Source organism: Microtus pennsylvanicus, chromosome 3, assembly GCF_037038515.1.
Source record: "Microtus pennsylvanicus isolate mMicPen1 chromosome 3, mMicPen1.hap1, whole genome shotgun sequence".
NCBI classification, from domain to species: Eukaryota; Metazoa; Chordata; class Mammalia; order Rodentia; family Cricetidae; genus Microtus; species Microtus pennsylvanicus.
Genome location: NC_134581.1, coordinates 100,963,283 through 100,986,557, shown reverse-complemented (window position 1 = coordinate 100,986,557; position 23,275 = coordinate 100,963,283). Strand labels below are relative to the sequence as shown.

Below are 23,275 nucleotides of genomic sequence, written 5' to 3'. Positions count from 1 at the left end.
AAAAAGATTCATTTATGCTTAGGGCAAGATTCCTTTAGAAATGAATAGAAATGTGTGAACCAAGACCTATCTAGATCAAACTTAAACATACTTGTAGGAAGTCCTTCTGCATCATGTTCATTATAACCTATAACACAAAAGGCACACAAAAGGGTAATGAACAACAAGGTCTTATATATTACATCATGCCTTGGTACATCTGGGACAAATAGGAATAGCAGCTATTTCTGTCCTAAGAGTTAATATAAATGTCAACATGAACAAGAATTTATTGCCATATCAGTCAGATCCAACATGTCCTTACCACTTCTAGAGCATGCTCCTAACAAGAGCTCTCATAAATCTCTTGTCATACCTCAATTCCCATTTATATGTACCCATCTATACTATCATCTTCCCTTACATGATCCCTCTATCTGTCTATCCAGTTGATGTCCATTGAGTCCTTCCTATACATGGTTTCCCCACTCTCATTTGAAGAATACAGTGCTGTCTGTGCCTCACTGGAACAAACTGCATATGAAACTTATATGTCTCTGGTGCCAAGCTTAATGTTTGGCTAAGATGCTTGGTACTATTAAATAGACAACATATTTAACCACATTAATCGTGAACTTTATGAAGGCTAAAAGCCTATATATGTCCCACAATTTCAGATTATAGTGATCGGATGGAAACTGAGATCACCATAATTCTGATTAGTAAGAAACCTGTTGTAGGAGTGTGAATTCCCCTTCCTTCTCTTCAGTTCTTATCATTAAAATGAGTGTAATAATTGAAAAGACAAGATATCAACACTTTGAAATGTAGGACACAAGCAATCCTGAATTGAACTAGAGGCTCATTCACTGCTGACTGATGTACCTTGTATCAAAAGATGAAACACAGGTTGCTGAGAGAAAACCAAATAATATTTTTACTTACCTGTGAGCCTTGTGTGTTATAATACCAAATGGTCAGAAAAGGTGTGCTCACAAGTGCAATTGTGGTATAATTATTATGGGCAAAAACTCATTTAATTAAGGATTTTGGGCTTATTTCAGAGGAAGCAATTTATTCTTGGTATTGAAAATATAAAAACCTTTATTTGATAAAGTAATTATCCCCACAGGGAAACTTACTTTGGGTCCAAAATAGACATGGTATCAAACTGGTTTGTAAATAGTTATATTCAAACCCATAGAAAATGACATTTCAGGGTTGGTCAACAAGCATTCATTTGTATTAGAAGGTAGTGCAGAGAAAAAACAAAGACTCAATATTTTGGACTAAAGAAGACTATCTTTGCTGAGTAGCTCAGAGAAATTTTCATATAATTGTAAGTATGTGAACATAAAGAATGCTAGAAAACATTCCACAGTAAACCACAGAAAACACTTACCATTGACATATAGACTGTCCTTGTCCAGTGAATAGTTACCCAGATGGGTGATTTCCTGAGTTAGATTTCTCAGCTCTGTGTACAGCTCTTTGATGTCCATCCCAGGATGTGCAGGGTCATGGTAGTAGGCACAGATGGCATCCACACCAGTGGCTGTTCCATTCTTCTTAGGCCTGGAAAGAGAGGAGTGTGGAGCCTTTAGAAAAGTCATAATGTAGATGAGAACCAGAAGGAAGGAGGAGGAATGAGAATGGTAACAATGTGCAGTGCTCATTCCTTGCAAAGGGACAGAAAGGAGACTCACCTGAGGGAATCCAGTCTGCAACTGGAGTTGAAGGAGTCATTCTGGAACACGTGTCCAAGCTGTGGATGGGGAAGGAGAAGGGAAATGAAAGCAGGTTTTGGACAAATGGGTCATATGGGATCAATCTCTGTCAGGCTGCTGGGATAAGGTTCTCACCAGGTAGTGGAGGAAAGTCTCAGTTGAGCTGAACAGAGCTGAGGCATTGCTCATATTTGATGAATATGGAAGGTTGGTTATGGTGAAGTTGATTGTGAGGGTTTTTAGATGGTGTCCTATAGCTGCAGGAAGAGGACAGATACAACTGAGAATTTGCTTGCTGCCAGAGCGAAATCCTGTTCTCTTCAGTTTGGCTTTTCTTTCAGTCTCCCACCGATCTCAAAATGTCCAATCATGTCAGAACCTACACAACTTCTTAACTCCACAGCACACAAATTGTCTTCTCTTAGCTTCCTCACATTCATTCTTTCCTCATTCTAGCACCAGTATTATCTTATGACCAGCACACACTTCCTGCCTACTCATTGGATGCAATGTCTAAAGATGTTCTTTACACTAGAACTACAATAGGGGCATCTTTCTTAAATGAAAACTCACACTGGGATGATATATAGTACATTACTACCCATGGTCCCATGTGAACATTCAGTGTCAAGTACACTTGAAGATTTGACACTTGTGGTGGCTAATATGGCTATCAAGTAGTCACACGTGGGGATACAAATTGAAGAACTGCTTCCATCAGACTGTCAGTGGTCTTATCTATGTGACTTTTTTTTTTGCTATTTGATGTATAAGAACCAGTAAACTATGAACAGCATTACAACCAGGCATGTGCCTTGTCATTCTGATCTTTGCACATATGAAGATGACCCTGACATTTCACATACTCTTCTTCTAGCTCTATCTGGAAGACAGGCAGATCTATTCAAACGCAGGCAATGGGATCCAGACTTACCTGTGGCAGGTTCTGGCTGCCGAGATGCAGGCAGAGAAGGTAGGGTAGTGTTGACTGGCTCATGAGCTGTGGAAAGGATTGTCATTGATGAAATCCCATTTCCAAGAACACCTCATGCTTCATTTATCTAGATTGTTTTTACGCACCCTAGAGTTTCAGCTCAGGATAAATTTTCCTCTGAAAACCTTCCCCTTTCTAAATACAAGATTGTCCATAGTGAGAGTAATATTTTTTAGCTATGATTAGAGGCAGAAAAATCATTCACAGATGAACCATGAGCTAAACTGAAGAGTGACTATGTGTGGAGAAGTGAATTTTACTATGACCAGAATTAACTTGAGATATTGAGATATAGTGTTTGAGTAAGAACACAGAAGAATTAGGAGAATAGAAAATATAAAAAATAGATGGATAGAAGGAAAGATACATAAAAGGAGGACCAAAGTAATTCAATAAAAATAAAAAAAATCTTGTTTAGGTGGAAGATAGTAGAGGAGAGAGAACAACTAAGTTAATGAACTTGATGATGGGTTAACAAGTGTGAGGATGTGTGTGTGTATGCATGCACCAAGGAGCAGATTATAGCATTCTAATATAGATGAGTAGGTGAGAATTGAATAGAAGGGTAGGTGGAAGGATGGGTGGATAAGCACTGCATGCACGGATACATGAATGGATTGGTGTGTGAGTTCACAGAGTAACAAAAGAGAAAGTGAATTCTAAAATCTAAGCAAGCAGAAGACATAGGTGTACAAATAACTGAATGAACTGAATGATATTTAGTAGCTGACAGAAGAGCAGGTGATCATACAGGTGGCGAATATATGAATATATAAGGAGAGATGTGCCTGATGAAAAGTCAGGTGGATGCACGTATGAATGCATAAAGAAAAAAAGTAGTATGACCTGGAATATGGACAGTAGTTGAGTTTGTCAATGAATGTGAATGAGTAAATAAAGAGAATCATGGAAAAAGGAAGGAGAAAGAGAAGAAACTAATGAAATACAAAAGAATAGGTAGTAGAATGGATGGATGGATGGATGGATGGATAGATGGATAGATAGACAGATAGATGGCTGAATGGATGAATAGATCGTTCAAAAAATAGATGGATTGATGGAAATATGCAATGAGTGTAGGAATAGCTAGAAAAATGGAAGAGTGGACAGCTGGAAAGGTAATGGCGAGTAGGCCAATGCACACCCAAACTCAACTCCAAATGATTATGCAACATTTACATAAGTCCTGGCACCTTGATGTAGTTGAGGAGAAAATAGGGACTACAATTGAACTTATTGGCACAAGGAATGATTTTTTTGGGACAGAACCTGGAAAGCAAAGTCTTAAAGACTAATAATGAATACACATCCTTATGAATCAAAAAAAGCTTCTCTAGAAAAAAGATAGCACTGTTCGAACAAAGTAGCTTCTTACAGAATGGCAAAAAATTTATCAGCTAAATATTTGACAGAGGCCTAGTGTCAAGAATATTCAAATAAATTAAAAATTGTTCAAAAAGAAAACAACCCAATAAAAATTGTGTGAATGGCTCCGATAATTCACACAAAATGAAATGCAAAGTGTTCACAAATATTTTTTTTAAAAAATGATCAACATACCTAAGTATCAGTAAACAAAAAATTAAAACGTCTTTAAAATTTCTCCTTATCCCTATCATAATGGCTAAGATTAAAACAACAACAAAAAACCCCCAAACAAACTCACAAAAACAAAATAATTACAAGTGCTGGCAGATGTGGGGAAACAGAAACAATTATTCACTTCTGGTAGGGGTGTATCCACTCTAGAAATAAGTGTGACAGTCCCTAAAATGGTAGAAATAGACCTACTATAAGATCCAATGTTAAAACTCTGGGGCATACACTCAAGGGAGTCCATACATTACTATTGAAAGACAGGCAAGTCCATGTTTATTGCTGATCTATTCACAATATCTAGCAAATTGTAACAGTTTAGATGCCCACAGACTGGTGGACAGATAAATAAAAATATGGTACATTTCAACAATATTTTTAAGCTGGTAACAACAATACAATTGCCATAGTCCCGTGAGTTCATCTGTGTACCAGTCCTGTTGTATCTGGAAGGTACTGTATCCTTAGAGTCATCTACAGTGCTTTGAGCTGTACAAGTTCAAACCAGGAAATTACAGCAATGAAAAATGGAAGTAGACCCCTTACCAAGAAACTCTTTGCAATGAGTACCAGCTAAGAAAGGGAAAATCAATTTTCTCCAAAGGAGTGTCACTAGGTGTATTAACCACATCCAGAGCAGGATGGGTCACAGGCCCAGAAATAGTAGAACAACAGAAAATGGACACCGTATTTTTTCAGTTTTTAATTTGGTATGAGATTTTGTTTCATTTTCTTCCATTTTGAATTAATTTGTCTTCTTGGTTTTTGTATGTTTGTTTGAAATTTACTTTTGTTTTTTGGGGACTTGTGGAATGGAGGAAAAACAAAGAGAGAGAAGAGACAGAAAGAACATGAAGTTGTATGAGTAGAGAAGTGGGAAGGAACTGAAAGGAGCTGGAAGAGAGAAACATTATGATCAAAATACATCACATAGAAATTTAAATAAAATTGAAACAGTTAAGAAATGTGAAAATAAGTGGATGAAGTCGAAAACAATCAATATGGGTGAAGTAACCTGGAGCAAGAGATTAGAAGTCGTACATTTTCTATCATTTTAGATGTTTACTTTGTATCTTTAGATGTATTATTTCATTTGATAGGATATGGTGATATTGAGGAGGAAAGGGAATGAGAAAATTGGAAGGGCAAGATGCGGAAGGAGGTACCTAGTCAAATGAGTAGGTAAAAAGGGAATACAGGGAGGAATAATGAATACTGAGGACATCACAAAATGTAAGGCAGAAATATAATGCTAAAGTAGTTTCCTAAAGTATATGCATGCAAACATATAAGGAGTCTAAACGGAGTTGCTATATAATGAGGAAGCAATGCCCTACTAGACACCACTGGATGATCAATAAAATCTAGCACTAGGAATGGATTATTCCTTTTGGAGCTATTGAGAAGTGATGCACCAGTGACATCCAAACAGTTTTGCCTAATCCCATTGCACTGGGTTACTCTCCAGGACATCTTGGTTAGATTTGTATTGCTGAAGATACCAGGCATTTGAACTATAGCACATGGGGAGGTAAAATGGCACTCAGCTGGAAGTTTCATCCCTTCTGGCTGGCTTTCAGAGTGCTGGAAGGTGCTATGCATGCTACTGGAGGAGGAAAGCAATCACAAATCTTGTTCTGCTGCTAACACTTTGAATTACAACTATGACTGGTCTGGTAACATATGTTAACTGATGCAATAGCAACACAAATTTTTGGTATAATATTTAAAGAGAACTAATATACATTAGAAAAGATACAAGAGAGAAAGGCAATTTTAGAAAAACAAGTAATTAGTAATCAAAATTTTGCAGCTTGATAATGGAGTCCCTGATGGGGATACTTCTTTTTAGGGGACATAAATTACGTAGTAGTCATTTAAACTAAGCCCCATAATACTGTGAGCTACATTTTACAAACACTTTTATCCAACCAAGAAGAATATGGAAATTCAGAAACCCAACATTAGAGCTGAATTTAAGAGGAGTCCAATGGCTCTGTATCTTGCTTCCATTGAGACCTTGGCCTCTCTGAAGACATTGGTTTGTATTTGGGTGAATTCTTCATTGAAAATGAGCAGAAAATATATGGACCAAGATCTAGGTCAGGCTAAACTGGTACTTACTTGTAGAAGGTTTTTCAGGACCAGGATTATTATAACCTAAAAAATAGAAGTCATGTCAGAGGAAGGAAAACAGAAAAAGAAAAAAATTAAGGAAAGGATTCATATAAACCTAACACCCATATTTCCTTGCCAGGTTTGTATGTGTGCTTTTTGGATTCTTGAATCAAGGTACTAAGAAAACAGAATGAACTGGTGTAGACATTACTAGCAATAATACTGATATAGGTAAGAAAAATAAAGGATGCCTAGAACATTCCATAACAAACCACAGAGAACACTCACCATTGACATAGAGACTGTCCTTGTCCAGGGAGTAGTTACCCAGCTGGGTGATTTCCTGAGTCAGATTTCTCAGCTCTGTGTACAGCTCTTTGATGTCCATCCCAGGATGTGCAGGGTCATGGTAGTAGGCACAGATGGCATCCACACCAGTGGCTGTTCCATTCTTCTTAGGCCTGGAAAGAGAGGAGTGTGGAGCCTTTAGAAAAGTCATAATGTAGATGAGAGCCGGAAGGAAGGAGGAGGAATGAGAATGGTAACAATGAGCAGCGTTCATTCCTTGCAAAGGGACAGAAAGTAGAGTCACCTGAGGGAATCCAGTCTGCAACTGGAGTTGAAGGAGTCATTCTGGAACACGTGTCCAAGCTGTGGATGGGGAAGGAGAAGGGAAATGAAAGCAGATGTTGGACAAATGGGTCATATGGGATCAATCTTCCCCAGGATGCTGGGATAAGGTTCTCACCAGGTACTGGAGGAAAGTCTCAGTTGAGCTCAACAGAGCTGAGGCATTGCTCATATTTGATGAATATGGAAGGTTGGTAATGGTGAAGTTGATTGTGAGGGTTTTTAGATGGTGTCCTATAGCTGCAGGAAGAGGAGAGATACAACTGAGAATGTGCTTGCTGCCACAGTGAAATCCTGTTCTCTCCAGTTTGGCTTCTCTTTTAGTCTCTCACGGCAACTCAACATGGCCAATCAGATCATAACCTACACAACTTCTTAACCCCACAACACACAATCACCTTCTGTTAAAATTCCTCACATTCATTCTCTCTTTATTCTAGCATATATTTTAGCTTGTGACCAGCACATACTTTCTGCAAACTTATTGGATGCAATGTCTAAAGGTGGTCTCTATGTGGATCACTAGCAGCATGTTTCTCAAATGAAAAGTCACACTGGGATGGTCTATAATGCATTACTAACCATGGATCCATGTGCATTGTTGTGTCCAGGTTGTAACTGAAGACTTGACACTTGTGGTGGCTAGTGATGATTGTTAAATAATCATACATGGGAATAAGAATTGAAGAATTGCTTCTATCAGATTGACAGTGGACCTAACTATGGGACTTATTTTTTTTGTAATTTGATCTAGAAGAACCAGTTAACTATGAACCCCACTGTCACCAGGCATGTGGCTTGTTAGTCTGATCTTTGCGCATATCAACATGACCCTGATACTTCACATCCTGGTTGCCTAGATATATCTGGAAGACATGCGGTAGAAGTGTGGGACAAGGTATCTAATCAAATGGTCCCAAGATACCTGTGGTAGGTTCTGGCTGCAGAGATGCAGATGGAGAAGGCAGGGTAGTGGTGGCTGGCTCACGAGCTGTGGAAAGGATTGTCATTGCTGAAATTCTTATTTCTGAGAACATTTCATTCTTCATTTATCTGGATTGTTCTTACTCATTCTAGAGTTTCAGCTCAGGAGAAATTTTCCTACAAAAGCTTTCCCCTTCTAAATACAACAAGGCTGTCCATAGTGAGAGAAACTTTTCTAGCTACGCTTAGAAGCAGAACAACTCTTCACAAATGAACTAAACTGAAGAGTGACTGTGTGTGGAGAAGTGAATTATGCTATGACCAGAATTAACTCAAGATATTGAGATAAGTAATCATTACAGTGGTTGAGAACACTGATGAATTAGGAGAATTGAGGGTATAAAGGAAAAGTAGATGGACAGAAGTAAAAATACATAAAAGGAAGACCATAGGAATTCAATAAGAATCAGAAAAGATATCTCATTTAGGTAGAATCTAGTAGAGAAGAGAGAACAATAAGTTAATGAACTTGATGATGAGTTAACAAGTGAGTGAGTATGTGTGCGTGTATGCATGCACCAAGGAGCAGATTATAGCATTGTTATATAGATGAGTAGGTGAGAACTGAATAGATGGGTAGGTGGAAGGATGGGTGGATAAGCACTGCATGCACGGATACATGAATGGATTGGTGTGTGAGTTCACAGAGTAACAAAAGAGAGATAGTGCTTGCTAAAAGCTAAGCAAGCAGAAGACATGGGTGTATAAAAAACTGAATGGTCTGAATGATATGTAGTAGCTGATAGCAAAGCAGGTGATCATATAGGTGGTGAATATATGAATATATAAGGAGAGATGTGTCTGATATAAGGTCAGGTGGATGCATGTATGAATGCATAAAGAAAAAAAGTAGTATGACCTGGAATATGGACAGTAGTTTGAGTTTGTCAGTGAATGTAAATGAGTGAATAAACACAATCATGTATAAAGAAAGAAGAAAGAGAAGAAACTAATGAAATTTAATAGAATAGGTAGAAGAATGGATGAATGGATGGATGGATGGATGGATGGATAGACAAATGGATGAATGGATGGATGGATGGATGGATGGTTCAGTGGATAGATGGATTGATGGAAATGTGAGAGGAGTGCAGGAATAGCTAGAAAAAATGGAAGAATGGACAGCTGGAAAGGTAATGGTGAAAGACCACTGAACACCCCAAACTCAATTCCAAATAATTAAACAACCTTTACATAAATCCTGGCACCTTGATGTAGTTGAAGAGAAAATGGGGAATGTGCTTGAACTTACTGGCATAAGAAACAGTTTTTTTTTTTTGCGGGGACAGAACCTGGATAGCATAGTCTTAAAGACTAACAATGAATACATATGTTCTTGTGAATTAAAAAAAAAACTTCTCTAGAGAAAAAGATAGCATTGTTTGAACAAAGTCGCTTCAAACAGAATGGCAAAAAATGTATCAGATAAATATTTGACAGATGGTTAGTGTCAAGAACATACAAATTAAATTAAAAATTATCCATAAAAAAACCAACCCAATAACAATTGTGGCAAGGCTGTGATAATTCTCACAAAATGAAATACAAACTGTGCAGAAATATTTTTTAAAAATGTTCAACACATCTATGTATCAGTAAAACCACTTAAAACTTCTTTAAAATTTTATTTCTCCTCATCATAATGGCTAAGATTCAAACAAAGAAGAAACCAAAAAAACACACAAGAAGGAAATGATTACAAGTGCTGGCAGATGTGGGGAAACAGGAATAATAATTAACTTTTATTTGGGAGTGTCTCCACTACAGATATAAGTGTGAAGGTCCCTAAAATGGTAGAATAGATCGACTATAAGATTCAATGTTACCACTTTGTGGCATACACTCAAAGGAGTCCATACATTACCATTGAAAGACAGGCATGTCCATGTTTATTGCTGCTCTATTCACAATATCTAGCAAATTGTAACAGTTTAGATGCCCTCAAACTGGTGGACAGATAATAAAAATATGGTACATTTCAACAATATTTTTAAGCTGGCAACAACAATACAATTGCCACAGTCTCTGTGAGTCCATCTGTGTACCAGTCCTGTTGTATCTGGAAGATACTGTATCCTGAGAGTCATCTACAGTGCTTTGAGCTGTACAAGTTCAAACCAGGAAATTACAGCACTGAAAAACGGAAGTAGACCCCTTACTAAGAAACTGTTTCCAATAAGGACCAGCTAAGAAAGGGAAAATCAATTTTCACCAAAGGAGTGTCACTAGGTGTATTAACCACATCCAGAGCAGGATGGGTCACAGGCCCAGAAATAGTAGAACAACAGAAAATGGACACCATATTTTTTCAGTTTTTAATTTGGTATGAGATTTTGTTTCATTTTCTTCCATTTTGAATTAATTTGTCTTCTTGATTTTTGTATGTTTGTTTGGATTTTACTTTTGTCTTTTGTGGACTTTGGGGATGGAGAAGAAAACCAAGAGGGAGAAAGAACTTGAAGTTGTATGAGTAGAGAAGTGGGAAGGAACTGAAAGGAGCTGGAGGAGAGAAACACATGAACAAAATACATCACATAGAAATGTAAATAAAAATGATAGAGTTATGAAATGTGAATATAAATGGATGAAGTCAAAAACAATCAATATGCGTGAAGTAATCTGGAGTAAGACAGGAGAAGTCATACATTTTCTATCATTTGTAGACGTTGATTTTGAATCTTTAGATGTATTATTTCATTTGATAGTATATGATGACATTAAGGGGGAAAGGGAAAAAGAAAATTGGAAGGACAAGATGCGGAAGGAGGTACCTAGTCAAATGAGTAGGTAGAAGGGGAATGCAGGGAGAAATATTGAACACTAAGGACATCAAAAATTGTCATGGAGAACTCTAATACTAAAGAAGTCTCCTAAAGTATATGCAAGCACACATATAAGAAATCTAAATGGAGTTGCTATATAATGGGCAGCAATGCCCCACTAGACACCACTGGAAGACAAATACAAGTCCAGTACTAGGAACAGAATTTTCCTTTTGGAGCTATCAGCATGTGATGTACCAGTGATTACCAAACAGAGCTGACTATTGTCATTGCATTTGGCTACCCTCCAGAACTTCTTGGTTAGATTTGTATTGCTGAAGATACCAGGCACTGGAGCCATAGCACATGGGGCGGTAAACTGGCACTCAGCTGGAAGTTTCATCCCTTCTGGCTGGCTTTCAGAGTGCTGGAAGGTGCTATGCATGCTACCGGAGGAGGAAAGCAATTACCAGTCTTGCTCCACTGCTAACTTTTTGAATTGCAATGATGACTGGTCTGGTAAGACATGTTGCAATAGCAACAAAAATTCTTGATATAATATTCAAAGAGAACTAATATAAATTAGAAAAGATACAAGAGAGAAGGCAATTTTAGAAAAACAGTTTATTAGTCATCCAAATTTGCAGCATGATAATTAAGTCCCTAATGGGGATACTCTTTTTACGGGACAAAAATTACACTGTAGCCATCTAAACAAAGTCCCATAATTCTGTGAGCTACATTTTACAAATACTTTTATCCAACTGAGAAGAATAGTAAATTAAGAAACCTAATATTAGAGTTGAGTTTCAAGAAGAGACCAATGGCTACGTGTCATGATTTTATTGAGACCCTGGCCTCTCTGAAGAGAATGGTTTCTATTTGGGTGAATTCTTCACTGAAAATGAGAAGAAAATATATGGAACAACATCTAGGTCATGCTACATTGGTACTTACTTGTCAATGGTTCTTCAGGACCAGGCTTATTATAACCTAGGAAATAGTAGGCATGTTAGAGGAATGAAAAACGAAAGAAGGAAGAACAAAGGCAAGGATTCATATAAACATAACACCTACATTTTTCCCCTGTTTGTGTGTGTATGCTTCTTGAAACAAGGTACTAAGAAAATAGAACGAACTGGTGTAGACTCTACTAGCAATAATACTGAGAGAGGTAAAAAAAAATAAAGGATGCCTGGGACACCCCAGAGCAAATCACAGAGATCACTCACCATTGACATAGAGACTGTCCTTGTCCAGTGAATAGTTACCCAGGAGGGTGAATCCCTGAGTTAGATTTCTCAGCTCTGTGTACAGCTCTTTGATGTCCATCCCAGGATGTGCAGGGTCATGGTAGTAGGCACAGATGGCATCCACACCAGTGGCTGTTCCATTCTTCTTAGGCCTGGAAAGAGAGGAGTGTGGAGCCTTTAGAAAAGCCATAATGTAGATGAGAACCAGAAGGAAGGAGGAGGAATGAGAATGGTAACAATGAGCAGCGTTCATTCCTTGTAAAGGGACAGAAAGGAGACTCACCTGAGGGAATCCAGTCTGCAACTGGAGTTGAAAGAGTCATTCTGGAACACGTGTCCAAGCTGTGGATGGGGAAGGAGAAGGGAAATGAAAGCAGATGTTGGACAAATGGGTCATATGGGATCAATCTCTGTCAGGCTGCTGGGATAAGGTTCTCACCAGGTAGTGGAGGAAAGTCTCAGTTGAGCTCAACAGAGCTGAGGCATTGCTCATATTTGATGAATATGGAAGGTTGGTTATGGTGAAGTTGATTGTGAGGGTTTTTAGATGATGTCCTATAACTGCAGGAAGAGGACAGATACAACTGAGAATTTGCTTGCTGCCAGAGCAAAATCCTGTTCTCTTCAGTTTGGCTTTTCTTTCAGTCTCCCACCGATCTCAAAATGTCCAATCAGGTCAGAGCCTACACAACTTCTTAACTCCACAGCACACAAATTGTCTTCTCTTAGCTTCCTCACATTCATTCTTTCCTCATTCTAGCACCGGTATTATCTTATGACCAACACATACTTCCTGCCTACACATTGGATGCAATGTCTAAAGATGTTCTTTACACTAGAACTACAATAGGAGCATCTTTCTGAAATGAAAACTCACACTGGGTTGATCTATAGTGAATTACTACCCATGGTTACACATGTACTTTCAGTGTCAAATTTGCACTTGAAGATTTGACACTTGTAGTGGCCATTATGACTATCAAGCAGTCACATGTGGGAATACCAATTGAAGAATTGCTTCTATCAGACTGACAGTGGACTTATCTATGGGACATTTTTTTTCTATTTTATGTAGAACCAGTCAGCTATGAACAGCACTACCACGAGGCATGTGGGCTTGTTACTCTGACCTAGGCACATATGAATATGACCCTGACACTAGCATATTCACATACTCGTTTCCTAGATATATCTGGAAGACACGTGGTACAAGTGCGGAACAAGATATCTAATCAAAGGCAGACAATGGGATCCAGAGATACCTGTGGTAGGTTCTGGCTGCAGAGATGCAGATGGAGAAGGTAGGGTAGTGGTGGCTGGCACACGAGCTGTGGAAAGAATTGTCATTGCTGAAATTCTCATTTCTGATAACATTTCATACTTCATTTATCTGGATTGTTCTTCCTCATCCTAGAGTTTCAGTTCAGGAGAATTTTTCCTAAAATAACCTTCCCCTTCTAAATACAACAAGGCTGTCAATAAGGAAAGAAACTTTTCTAGCTATGATTAGAAGCAGAACAACTATTTGCAGGGAACAATTAGCTAAGCTACTGGAGGAGATAAGCTATTAACAATCTTGCTCAACTGCTAATGCTTTTAATTACAACAATGACTGGTCTGGTACCACATGTTCACTGATGCAAGAGCAACACAAATTCTTGGTATAATATTTAAAGAGAACTAGTATAAATTAGAAAATATACAAGAGAGGAGGCAATTTTAAAAAACCACTAAATTAGTCATCCAAATTTGCAGCTTGATAATAAAGTCCCTGATGGGTATGTTTCTTTTTAGGGGACATAAATCACACAGTAGACATCTAAATTAAGCTCCATAATTCTGTGAGCTACATTTTACAAGTACTTTTATCTAACTGAGAAGAACATGGAAATTCAAAAATCCAACATTAGAGTTGAGTTTCAAGAAGAGACCAATGGCTTCGTATCTTGCTTCCATTGAGACCTTAGCCTCTCTGAAGTTTATATTTGGGTGATTTCTTCATTGAAAATGAGCAGAAAATATATGGAACAAGATTTAGGTCAGACCAAATTGGTACTTACTTATAGAAGGTTCTTCAGGACCAGGTTTATTATAACCTAGGAAATAGTAGGCATGTTAGAGGAATGAAAAATGAAAGAAAGAAGAACAAAGGCAAAGATTCATATAAACATAACACCCACAGTTTTCCCCCAGTTTGTGTGTGTGTGTGCTTCTTGAAACAAGGTACTAAGAAAATAGAATGAACTGGTGTAGACATTACTAGCAATAATACTGAGAGAGGTAAAAAAAAAATAAAGGATGCCTGGGACATCCCATAGCAAATCACAGAGATCACTCACCATTGACATAGAGACTGTCCTTGTCCAGTGAATAGTTACCCAGAAGGGTGAGTCCCTGAGTTAGATTTCTCAGCTCTGTGTACAGCTCTTTGATGTCCATCCCAGGATGTGCAGGGTCATGGTAGTAGGCACAGATGGCATCCACACCAGTGGCTGTTCCATTCTTCTTAGGCCTGGAAAGAGAGGAGTGTGGAGCCTTTAGAAAAGCCATAATGTAGATGAGAACCGGAAGGAAGGAGGAGGAATGAGAATGGTAACAATGTGCAGTGCTCATTCCTTGCAAAGGGACAGAAAGGAGACTCACCTGAGGGAATCCAGTCTGCAACTGGAGTTGAAAGAGTCATTCTGGAACACGTGTCCAAGCTGTGGATGGGGAAGGAGAAGGGAAATGAAAGCAGGTTTTGGACAAATGGGTCATATGGGATCAATCTCTGTCAGGCTGCTGGGATAAGGTTCTCACCAGGTAGTGGAGGAAAATCTCAGTTGAGCTCAACAGAGCTGAGGCATTGCTCATATTTGATGAATATGGAAGGTTGGTTATGGTGAAGTTGATTGTGAGGGTTTTTAGATTGTGCCCTATAGGTGCAGGAAGAGAAGAGATACAACTGAGAATGTGCTTGCTGCCAGATTAAAATCCTGTTCTCACCAGTTTGGCTTCTCTTTTATTCTCCCACCACCTCTCAAAATGTCCATTCAAGTCAGAACCAACACAACTTCTTAACCCCACAGCACACAAATTGTCTTCTCTTAGCATTCCTCACATTCATTCTCTCTTCATTCTAGCACAGGTTTTATGAAAGTACACTCTTCTGCAAACTCATTGGTTACAATGTGTGAAGATGTTCTCTATCTGGATCACTAGGAGCATCTTTCTGAAATGAAAACTCACACTGGGATGATCCATAGTGCATAACCACCTATGGTTTCATGTGTACTTTCAGTGTCAGGGTTGCAATTGAAGATTTGACACCTGTGGTGGCTAGTATTGATTGTCAAGAAGTCACAAATGGGGATAAGAATTGAGTAATTACTTCATCACATTGGCCTGTGTACATATATAACATATAGACATTTTCTATCGCTATTTTATGTAGATGATCCAGTCCATTATAAGCAACACCACTATCAGGCATGAGACTGAATGCAAGCCAGGAATCAGTGTTCCCCCTTGGTCTGCTTTAGGCCATTGCTCTTGTTTTTTGCCTTGAATTTTTAGTTGGTTTGCATTAAGTGTAGATTGTAACATGGACCCATAAATTGAAACAACTCATACGTTCTCAAGTTGCTTTAGACTATAACATCTATCACAGCAAAAGAATGCAACCTACAATGGTACTCAATTCATCTTCCAGTGATTTTCATTCTCATTTACACATCCATCCTGAGTCTACTACTATGACCCAGTAGTTGCTAAGGAGGACATATATAGTCTGCATTGCAGGTTAAACATTATTATTCATGGAAATCAAATTCCTCCTATTTACTCTATTTTTGCTGGTCACTGAGCCCTCTTATCGAAATCCTCACAGGAACACTCTATGCTTCCTTTATCTTCATCACATGCACTCATCTGGATAGTTATTTCAGGAGGAATTTTTCTCAGAAATTCTTCCCCTATTTGTCTATTTGTCTCAGATGCCATTTGACTGCACGTGGGCAAGTACCTGGTTTGATTGTTCATCTGATTTTTGCGCATATGAAGATGACCCTGACACTAGCATCTTTGCATCATGGTTTTCTCGCTCTATTTAGAAGGCAGGGGTGGAAGTTTGAGGTAGGGGATATAATCAAAGGCAAGCAATGGGATCCGTAGATACCTGTGGCAGGTTGTGGCTGCAGAGATGCAGATGGAGAAGGTAGGGAAGTGGTGGCTGGCTCACAAGCTGTGGAAATGATTGTCATTGCTGAAATTCTCATTTCCAAGAACATTTAATGCTTCATTTATCTGGATTGTTCTTACTCATCCTAGAGATTCAGCTCAGGAAGAATTTTTCTCAGAAAACCTTCCCCTTCTAAATACAAGGCTGTCAATAGTGAGAAACTTTTCTAGCTATGATTAGAGGCAGAACAACCAATTGTAGGTGAACCATGAACTAAACTGAAGAGTGACTGTGTGTGGAGAAGTAAATTGTACTATGACCAGAATTGACTGAAGATATTGAGATAAAAAATCAGCATAAAGAATGAGCAAAGAACACAGATGAATTAGGAAAACAGAGGGAGTAGAGACTATATGAACAAGGGGGCATCAAGATCATGATGAGTTAATCCATAGAAATTGCTGACCTGAGCTCATGTGAACTCAACAGACTTCAGACCCACAGCTGGGGACCCTGCATGGGAACTGAACTAGGATCACTACAAACAGGTGTGAGAGCTGTGTAGCTTTGTATATTTGAGAGGCTTCTCGCAGGGGGACCAAAATCTATCCCTGGGGCATGAACTGGCTTTTGGAGCCTATTTCTTATGGTGGGATGTTTTGCTCAGTCTTGATGCTGGTGGGAGAGCTTTGGTCCCTCAACTTAATCCTTTGTTGACTCTCTATGGGAGACCTTTCCTTTTTAGAGGAGTGGATGGGGGATGGGTTAGGAGAGACATGGCAGGAGCAGGAGGAATGGAGGGAGGGGGAACTGTGGTTGCAATGTAAAATGAATAAAAAATTTAATTAACAAGTTTCAAAAATATATAAAGGATAAATGAATGGATAGACAGAAGAATTGATAAAAGGAGGGCCAAAATATTCCATAATTCAAAAGGAATTTTAGACATACTAGAAAGGAGAGAAGAAAGGACAACAAAGTGAATGAACTTAATAGGTAAAATAGTATGAGTGTGTGTATGTGTGTGTCTTGATTGATGAATGGGCAGATTATACCATAATTATATGGATAAGTAGATGAGTATTGAATATATGGGTAGGTGGATGGATGAATGGATGATGTGGGATTTCCCTGTATGCTGTGAATACTATTGGTTAATAAAGAAACTATCTTGGACCTGCACAGGGAATATACATAGGTCAGGAAAACTAAACTGAATGCTGGGAGAAAGAAGGGTGGAGTCAGGAGAAGCCATATTGCTCCACTGGAGACAGACACTGGAACTTTAGCCACAGCCACATGGCAATATATAGATTAATAAAATGAGTTAAACTAATATGTAAGAGTTAGCCAATAAGAAGCTAGAATTAATGGGCCAAGCAATGATTTAAATAATATAGTTTCTGTGTGATGATTTAGGGGCTGAGTAGCCAGGAATCAACAAGAAGCCTCCATCAACAAATAGATAGATACTGCATGCATGGATTCATGAGTGAATTGGTATGTGAATTCACTGAAAGCCAAATGGAGGATACAGGTATATAAACAACTAAATGGACAGAAAGATACATAGGTAGTAGCAGACAGAAGAGTGGGTGATCACACAGGTTGTGAGTATATGGATATATAGGCAGGAGTGCATCTAATAGAAAGGTGAACATGTGTATGAATGTATGAAGAAAAAAGAAGAAATAAAGCATGAAATAGAAACTGGACATTAGTTTAGGTTTATCAAAGAATGTGAATGAGTGAATGAGCACAATCATGCATAAAGGAAGGAGAGAGAAGAAACAAAGGAAATCCAAATGAATAGGTAGGAGAATGGGTGGATGGATGGATGGGTGGGTGGGAGAATGGATGGATGGATGGATGATGGATGGATGGATGAATTGATGTAAATGTGATACAAGTTCAGGAAGAGCTGGAAAAAGGAAGAATGGGAAGCTGGAAAGATAATGGATAAATAGGCCACTGAACACCCCAAACTCAACTCCAAATGAGTAAATAACCTTTACATAAGTCCTTGCACCCTGATGTAGTTAAGGAGAAAATGGGGAATACACTTGAACTTACTGGCACAAGAAGGGATTTGAGAGAGAGAATCTGGATAGCAAAGTCTTAAAGACTAACAATTAATACACATGTCCCAGTGAACCAAAAGCTTCTCTAGAGAAAAAGATAACACTGTTTGAGCAATGTGGTTTCCTAAAGATTGGCAAAAATCTTTATCAGCTAGGCTAAGTATATGACAGAGGGTTAGTGTCAAGAATATAAAAATAAATTAAAAAATTAGGCATCAAGAAAACAACCCAATAAAAATTGTGGCATGGCTCTGATAATTCTCATAAAATGAAATACAAACTGTGGAGAAATATTTTTGAAAACATGTTCAACATACTTAGGTATCAGGGAAATAAAATTTAAACTTCTATAATATTTCTTCTTACCCTTACAGGAATAACTTAAATAAAATAATAAATAAATAGCAAAAAATGACAACAAATGCTGGTATGGATGTGGAGAAACAGGAGCAATTACGCACTTCTCGTGGTGGTATGATCACTACAGAAATAAGTGTGGAGGTTCTTACATTGCTGGAAGTAGATCTACTATAAGATCCAATGTTACCACTCTTGGGCATATACACTAAGAAGTCTGTATGCTACTATCTAGACATATGCAAGTCCATGTTTATTGCTGCTCTATTCAAATTTGCCATAGTGTCTGTGAGTTCATCTATTGTATCTGGAAGATATTATATCCCTGGAGTCTTCTACAATGCTACAATGTACAATGTACAAAAGCTGTACAAGTTCAAATCAGAAAAATTCAGCACTGAGAAAGGGAAGTGGACACAAAGTTCTACCCCTAGACAAGAAGCTATTTGCAATGTACACTTGCTAAGAAAGGGAAAATTAATTTTCTCCTATGAAGTGTCACTGGGTGTATCAAACACACACAAGTCAGGACTCATGCCCAGAAATAGTTGGAGAACAGAAAATGGATAACTTTTTTTTCAGTTATTAATTTGGTATTAGATTTTATTTTCTTTCATTTTGAAATTTTGTCTTCTTGTATATGTGTTTGAATTTTTACTTTTGTCTTTTGGGAACTTGGGGGAGAGATAGAAAAACAAAGAGAGAGAAGAGAGGGGAAGAGCATGACGTTGTGCAAGTAGGGAAGTGGGAAGGACCTGGAAGAAGTTTGGGAAGAGAAAAACATAATCAAAATAAATCACATAAAAATTAAATAAAAATGGTACAGGTAAGAAATGAGAAGGTAAATGGATAGAGCTGAAAACAATCATGGGTGAAGTAACCTTGAACAAGAGAGAAGAAGTCATATATTTTCTATTATTTGTAGATGTTGGCTTTGAATCTTTAGATTTGTGTGTTTCATTTGATAGGATATGGTGATTTAATGGTTGATAGGAAATAACAGAATGGGAAGGGTAAAATAGAGAACCACACATTACACACAGGAAACACACATTACACAGTAACCCCCTCAGCTAAAGTCCATTAATTCTGTATGGTACAATTTGGGAAATATTTTTATCCAACCAAGAAGAATATGGAAAATTCAGAAACCCAACATGAGAGCTGCAGTTTCAAGAAGAAACCAATTGCTTCCACTGAGACCTTGGTCTCTCTGAACAGCCTGGTTTGTATTTGGATCAGCTTTCCTTTGGAAATGAGGAGAAAAGTATGGACCAAGATGTAGGTTGGGCTAAATCGATACATACTTGTAGGAGGTTCTTCTGGACCAGGTTTATTATAACCTAGAATATACAAGACATGTTAGAGGAGGAAAGAGCAAGGGAAAGGATTCTGCATGCTTTGGCCTATACGGTACCAAACCACACCTAAAAAATTAGTGAACATCTATTCATGTTATAAGATCTGACAAATCATACTGGAGAAGGATTTCTTGGTATTTCAACTATACCCATCTCTATGTCCCCAATAGATTCTTATAAAACATATCTCATACCTTACTTCCCCAACAATATGCCTCAATACACACCATTATTTTTTTATTATGCCACTAGATATCCATCCAGAATATCCTTATTGACCATTTACTATGAGTTGTATTCCATTTTCATTTGAAGTATATTACACAAATAGACAATGATTAAAAAATACAGTGTCCATGTTCCCACTGTGGTTCACATTAAGAAGCAATGCAGATGAGAGTTATTTGTTCTTTACATCATGAATAAGGTACGGTTTATATTAAATGCTTATTGGAAATGAAAACAGAATGAAAATCATACACAAATCCTTGTGATAGTTTAGTGATTGGATATAAAATGCAGAATGACAAAATTTCAATCATTCAAAACTCAGTGTAGGAAAGGCATGTGCCTTTTCAGGTCTGTGCTTTGTTTGCTTTCTTTGTGAAATTCAGAGTAATGTGGATGCATTGTATCTCCTTGCCCATTTCATAGGGTATTATTGTTGAAATGGCTTGGCAATTGAAAAGACATAAGCTCATGGAATTGACAAGTCTCTGAACATTTCTGCAAGAAATTCTCTATATCTAGTTACTTAAGGTGGACAAACCAAGCGTGAATAAATGTGGGTACCATAAACTTTGGGATGCATTCTTGGAAGTAGAAACAACAAGGAGTAGAGAAGTTCAGCAAACATACTCATTTCTTTCTGCTTCCTGACTTTTTACACAATATGCCAATACCTCCTTGTCTGATTATTTTTATGTGCTCCATGAATTCTGGAAAAGAGGTTCTATGACCCTAAAATAAACTGTTCTAGACAGCGTTATCAATATAATTGATAGAGGTAAAAAAAATAACAGGTGGCTGAGGACATTACACAGCAACCGCATATCATGCTCACCATTCACATGCCAACTTTCTTTGTCCAGTGTATAGTTGCCCAGCTGGGTTATTCCCTGGGTCAGGTTGCTCAGCTCTGAGTACAATTCCTGGGTGTCCAACACACGATGTGCAAGGTCATGCAAGTATGTGCAGATGACTTCTACACCAGTGGCAGTTCCATTCTTCTCAGGCCTAGATCAAGAGGAATAGAGACATAGATAGGAATCAGAAGGAGGGCAAGCAAGAAGAGAGGCAACAATAATAGTTTTTTGGCAAGTGCACACCTGAGAGAATCCAGTCTGCAACTTGAGTTGAAAGAACCATTATGGAGCAATGGTTCCATCTGGGAAGGAAAACAAAGAAAATAATGAAAATACAATTTGGATAGAGTTGGTAGATGTGATTTATCCAAGCAGAAGCTACTGGAATGAGAGTCTCACCAGATTCTTTAGGAGGGTCTCAGTGGAGTTGAACACAGCTGAGCCACTGTTCATATTTGCTGAATATGGGAGGTTGGAAATAGTGAAGCTGACGGAGACAGTTTTCAAGTGGTGCCCCACAGCTGGAAGAGATGAGAAGAGATTTTACCTGCAAGCACACTGGAATCCAATACTCATCAAGTCATATCTCCCTTTGCTTCTCACCTACCAACATACCCAGCCTAGCCTACCTACAACCTGAATATCCCATTTCTATGATACATCCAACTAACCTTTCTGAATGTTCCTAACATACTTTGTGTGTACTTTCCTATCATAACAGTATCTTCTTATATTTACATGATCACCCAATCAGACTCACAGGATATATTGTCTAAGGGACTTTTTCTACACTGAACTTTAGAGGAGTATTCTGAAAAGAAAGTCTAACTGGGACTGTCCTGTAACTTCTACAACTCATAGATCTTTGTTCAGTTTCAGTTTTCAGTTTGAGTGTTTTGATTTGTCTTTCAAGGCCCCTTACAATCTGGTTTCTATTGACCTTTTAGCTTTGGTTATCATAAATCTGGACCTACCATCCTGTCTTTACAGGCTCTGGATTAGAAATGCAAAGGCTATATTGGGAGATGAACTTTATGCTCCATGGATGCCAAATTCCTCTCATTTATCCCAGTATACTATGTTTTTCTAGGTCAAACAGCCCTCGTTGTTGATATCATTTAAGTTATGTTGACCACTCCTAGTCAGTATGAGAGATGCAAATCAGGATGAACTGTCTCTAGAAAGTCCTTTAATCTTTATATCATGTGAGATTCATGCCCAAGCCAAATTCCTCACTGCAGTGCAGTTGTCTGTATACCTTGCAATCCCAGTGGTTGTATGAGGCTTGGCAGTTGATTGAATTGCTACTATAGTCTTTGTGTTTGATGATGGCTATGGAACTAGGTTCTTTATATCCTTCCATTTAGATCTTATATGCAAATCAGAATTGTGGGACAAAGATCTTATAAAAATAGAAACAGTTTCTCTGATACCTGTGGTGGATTCTGTTTGCACAGGTATTGTTGGAGAAGGCAGCATGGTAGTGGATGATTTAGGATCTGTGGAAAGGGATGTCATCAGGGATGAGAAAATCCCCATGTATTTAGAGAAGCCCATGCAGCAGTATTTCAAGGCAGAGCAACCATTTGTATGTAGATAACACTCAAAAGGGATCAAAAGAGAAAATGCATGATAATGTTGAAAAAGCCTGTGAATAAAATTAACTCAGATAGTGAGAGTGGTTGGCCAGAGAAAAGTGGGCAGTAATTGAATTGCTAAATAGTTAAGTAAGAAGAAGAAAAGATTGTTGAAGGGTCAACCCAAACTTTAATAATGATAATAAGTATTTGGAGAAATAAAAGAAAGGAAAGAGGGAACAAATAACATGTAAGTAAAAGAACATGATGAATAGTGGGGAAGTTCACGAATTGACAGATTTGTGTTAGGGTAAGTTTGTGTATGTGTTGGGGTAAGTATATGCATGGGGCTGGAGAGATGACTAAGTGGTTAAGAGCACTGCTTGCTCTTTCAAAGGTCCTGAGTTCAATTCCCAGCAACCACATGGTGGTTCACAACCATCTAATCTGGTGCCCCACTAAGGAAAAGACCTCGTCAATTATTCTCAGTAAGTTAGATCACGAAACCCAATATGAACAAGTTCAACAGAACTGTCATGTGTGGGCATGCCCATTCATGTTTCAGTATTGCAAGGGCATAAATTTCATTCATTCATCCAAGTATATGCATGA

General features: G+C 38.1%; 1 protein-coding gene across 1 annotated transcript in view; it reads right to left on the bottom strand.

Moving 5' to 3' along the window:
* The window catches only part of Muc16 (mucin 16, cell surface associated), a 223,289-nt gene that overhangs the window by 10,443 nt on the left and 189,571 nt on the right, over positions 1 to 23,275 (bottom strand). Inside the window, exons 62-81 of the mRNA XM_075967627.1 lie at positions 22,520 to 22,585; positions 21,486 to 21,607; positions 21,330 to 21,388; positions 21,065 to 21,237; positions 19,948 to 19,983; positions 13,306 to 13,371; positions 12,483 to 12,598; positions 12,327 to 12,385; positions 12,023 to 12,195; positions 11,748 to 11,783; positions 7,970 to 8,035; positions 7,163 to 7,284; positions 7,007 to 7,065; positions 6,703 to 6,875; positions 6,421 to 6,456; positions 2,641 to 2,706; positions 1,842 to 1,963; positions 1,686 to 1,744; positions 1,382 to 1,554; positions 92 to 127 (exon numbers count right to left, since the gene is read on the bottom strand). Coding sequence (XP_075823742.1) covers positions 92 to 127; positions 1,382 to 1,554; positions 1,686 to 1,744; positions 1,842 to 1,963; positions 2,641 to 2,706; positions 6,421 to 6,456; positions 6,703 to 6,875; positions 7,007 to 7,065; positions 7,163 to 7,284; positions 7,970 to 8,035; positions 11,748 to 11,783; positions 12,023 to 12,195; positions 12,327 to 12,385; positions 12,483 to 12,598; positions 13,306 to 13,371; positions 19,948 to 19,983; positions 21,065 to 21,237; positions 21,330 to 21,388; positions 21,486 to 21,607; positions 22,520 to 22,585 — 1,818 coding nt within the window. The remainder of the gene's footprint in view (positions 1 to 91; positions 128 to 1,381; positions 1,555 to 1,685; positions 1,745 to 1,841; positions 1,964 to 2,640; positions 2,707 to 6,420; positions 6,457 to 6,702; positions 6,876 to 7,006; positions 7,066 to 7,162; positions 7,285 to 7,969; positions 8,036 to 11,747; positions 11,784 to 12,022; positions 12,196 to 12,326; positions 12,386 to 12,482; positions 12,599 to 13,305; positions 13,372 to 19,947; positions 19,984 to 21,064; positions 21,238 to 21,329; positions 21,389 to 21,485; positions 21,608 to 22,519; positions 22,586 to 23,275) is intronic.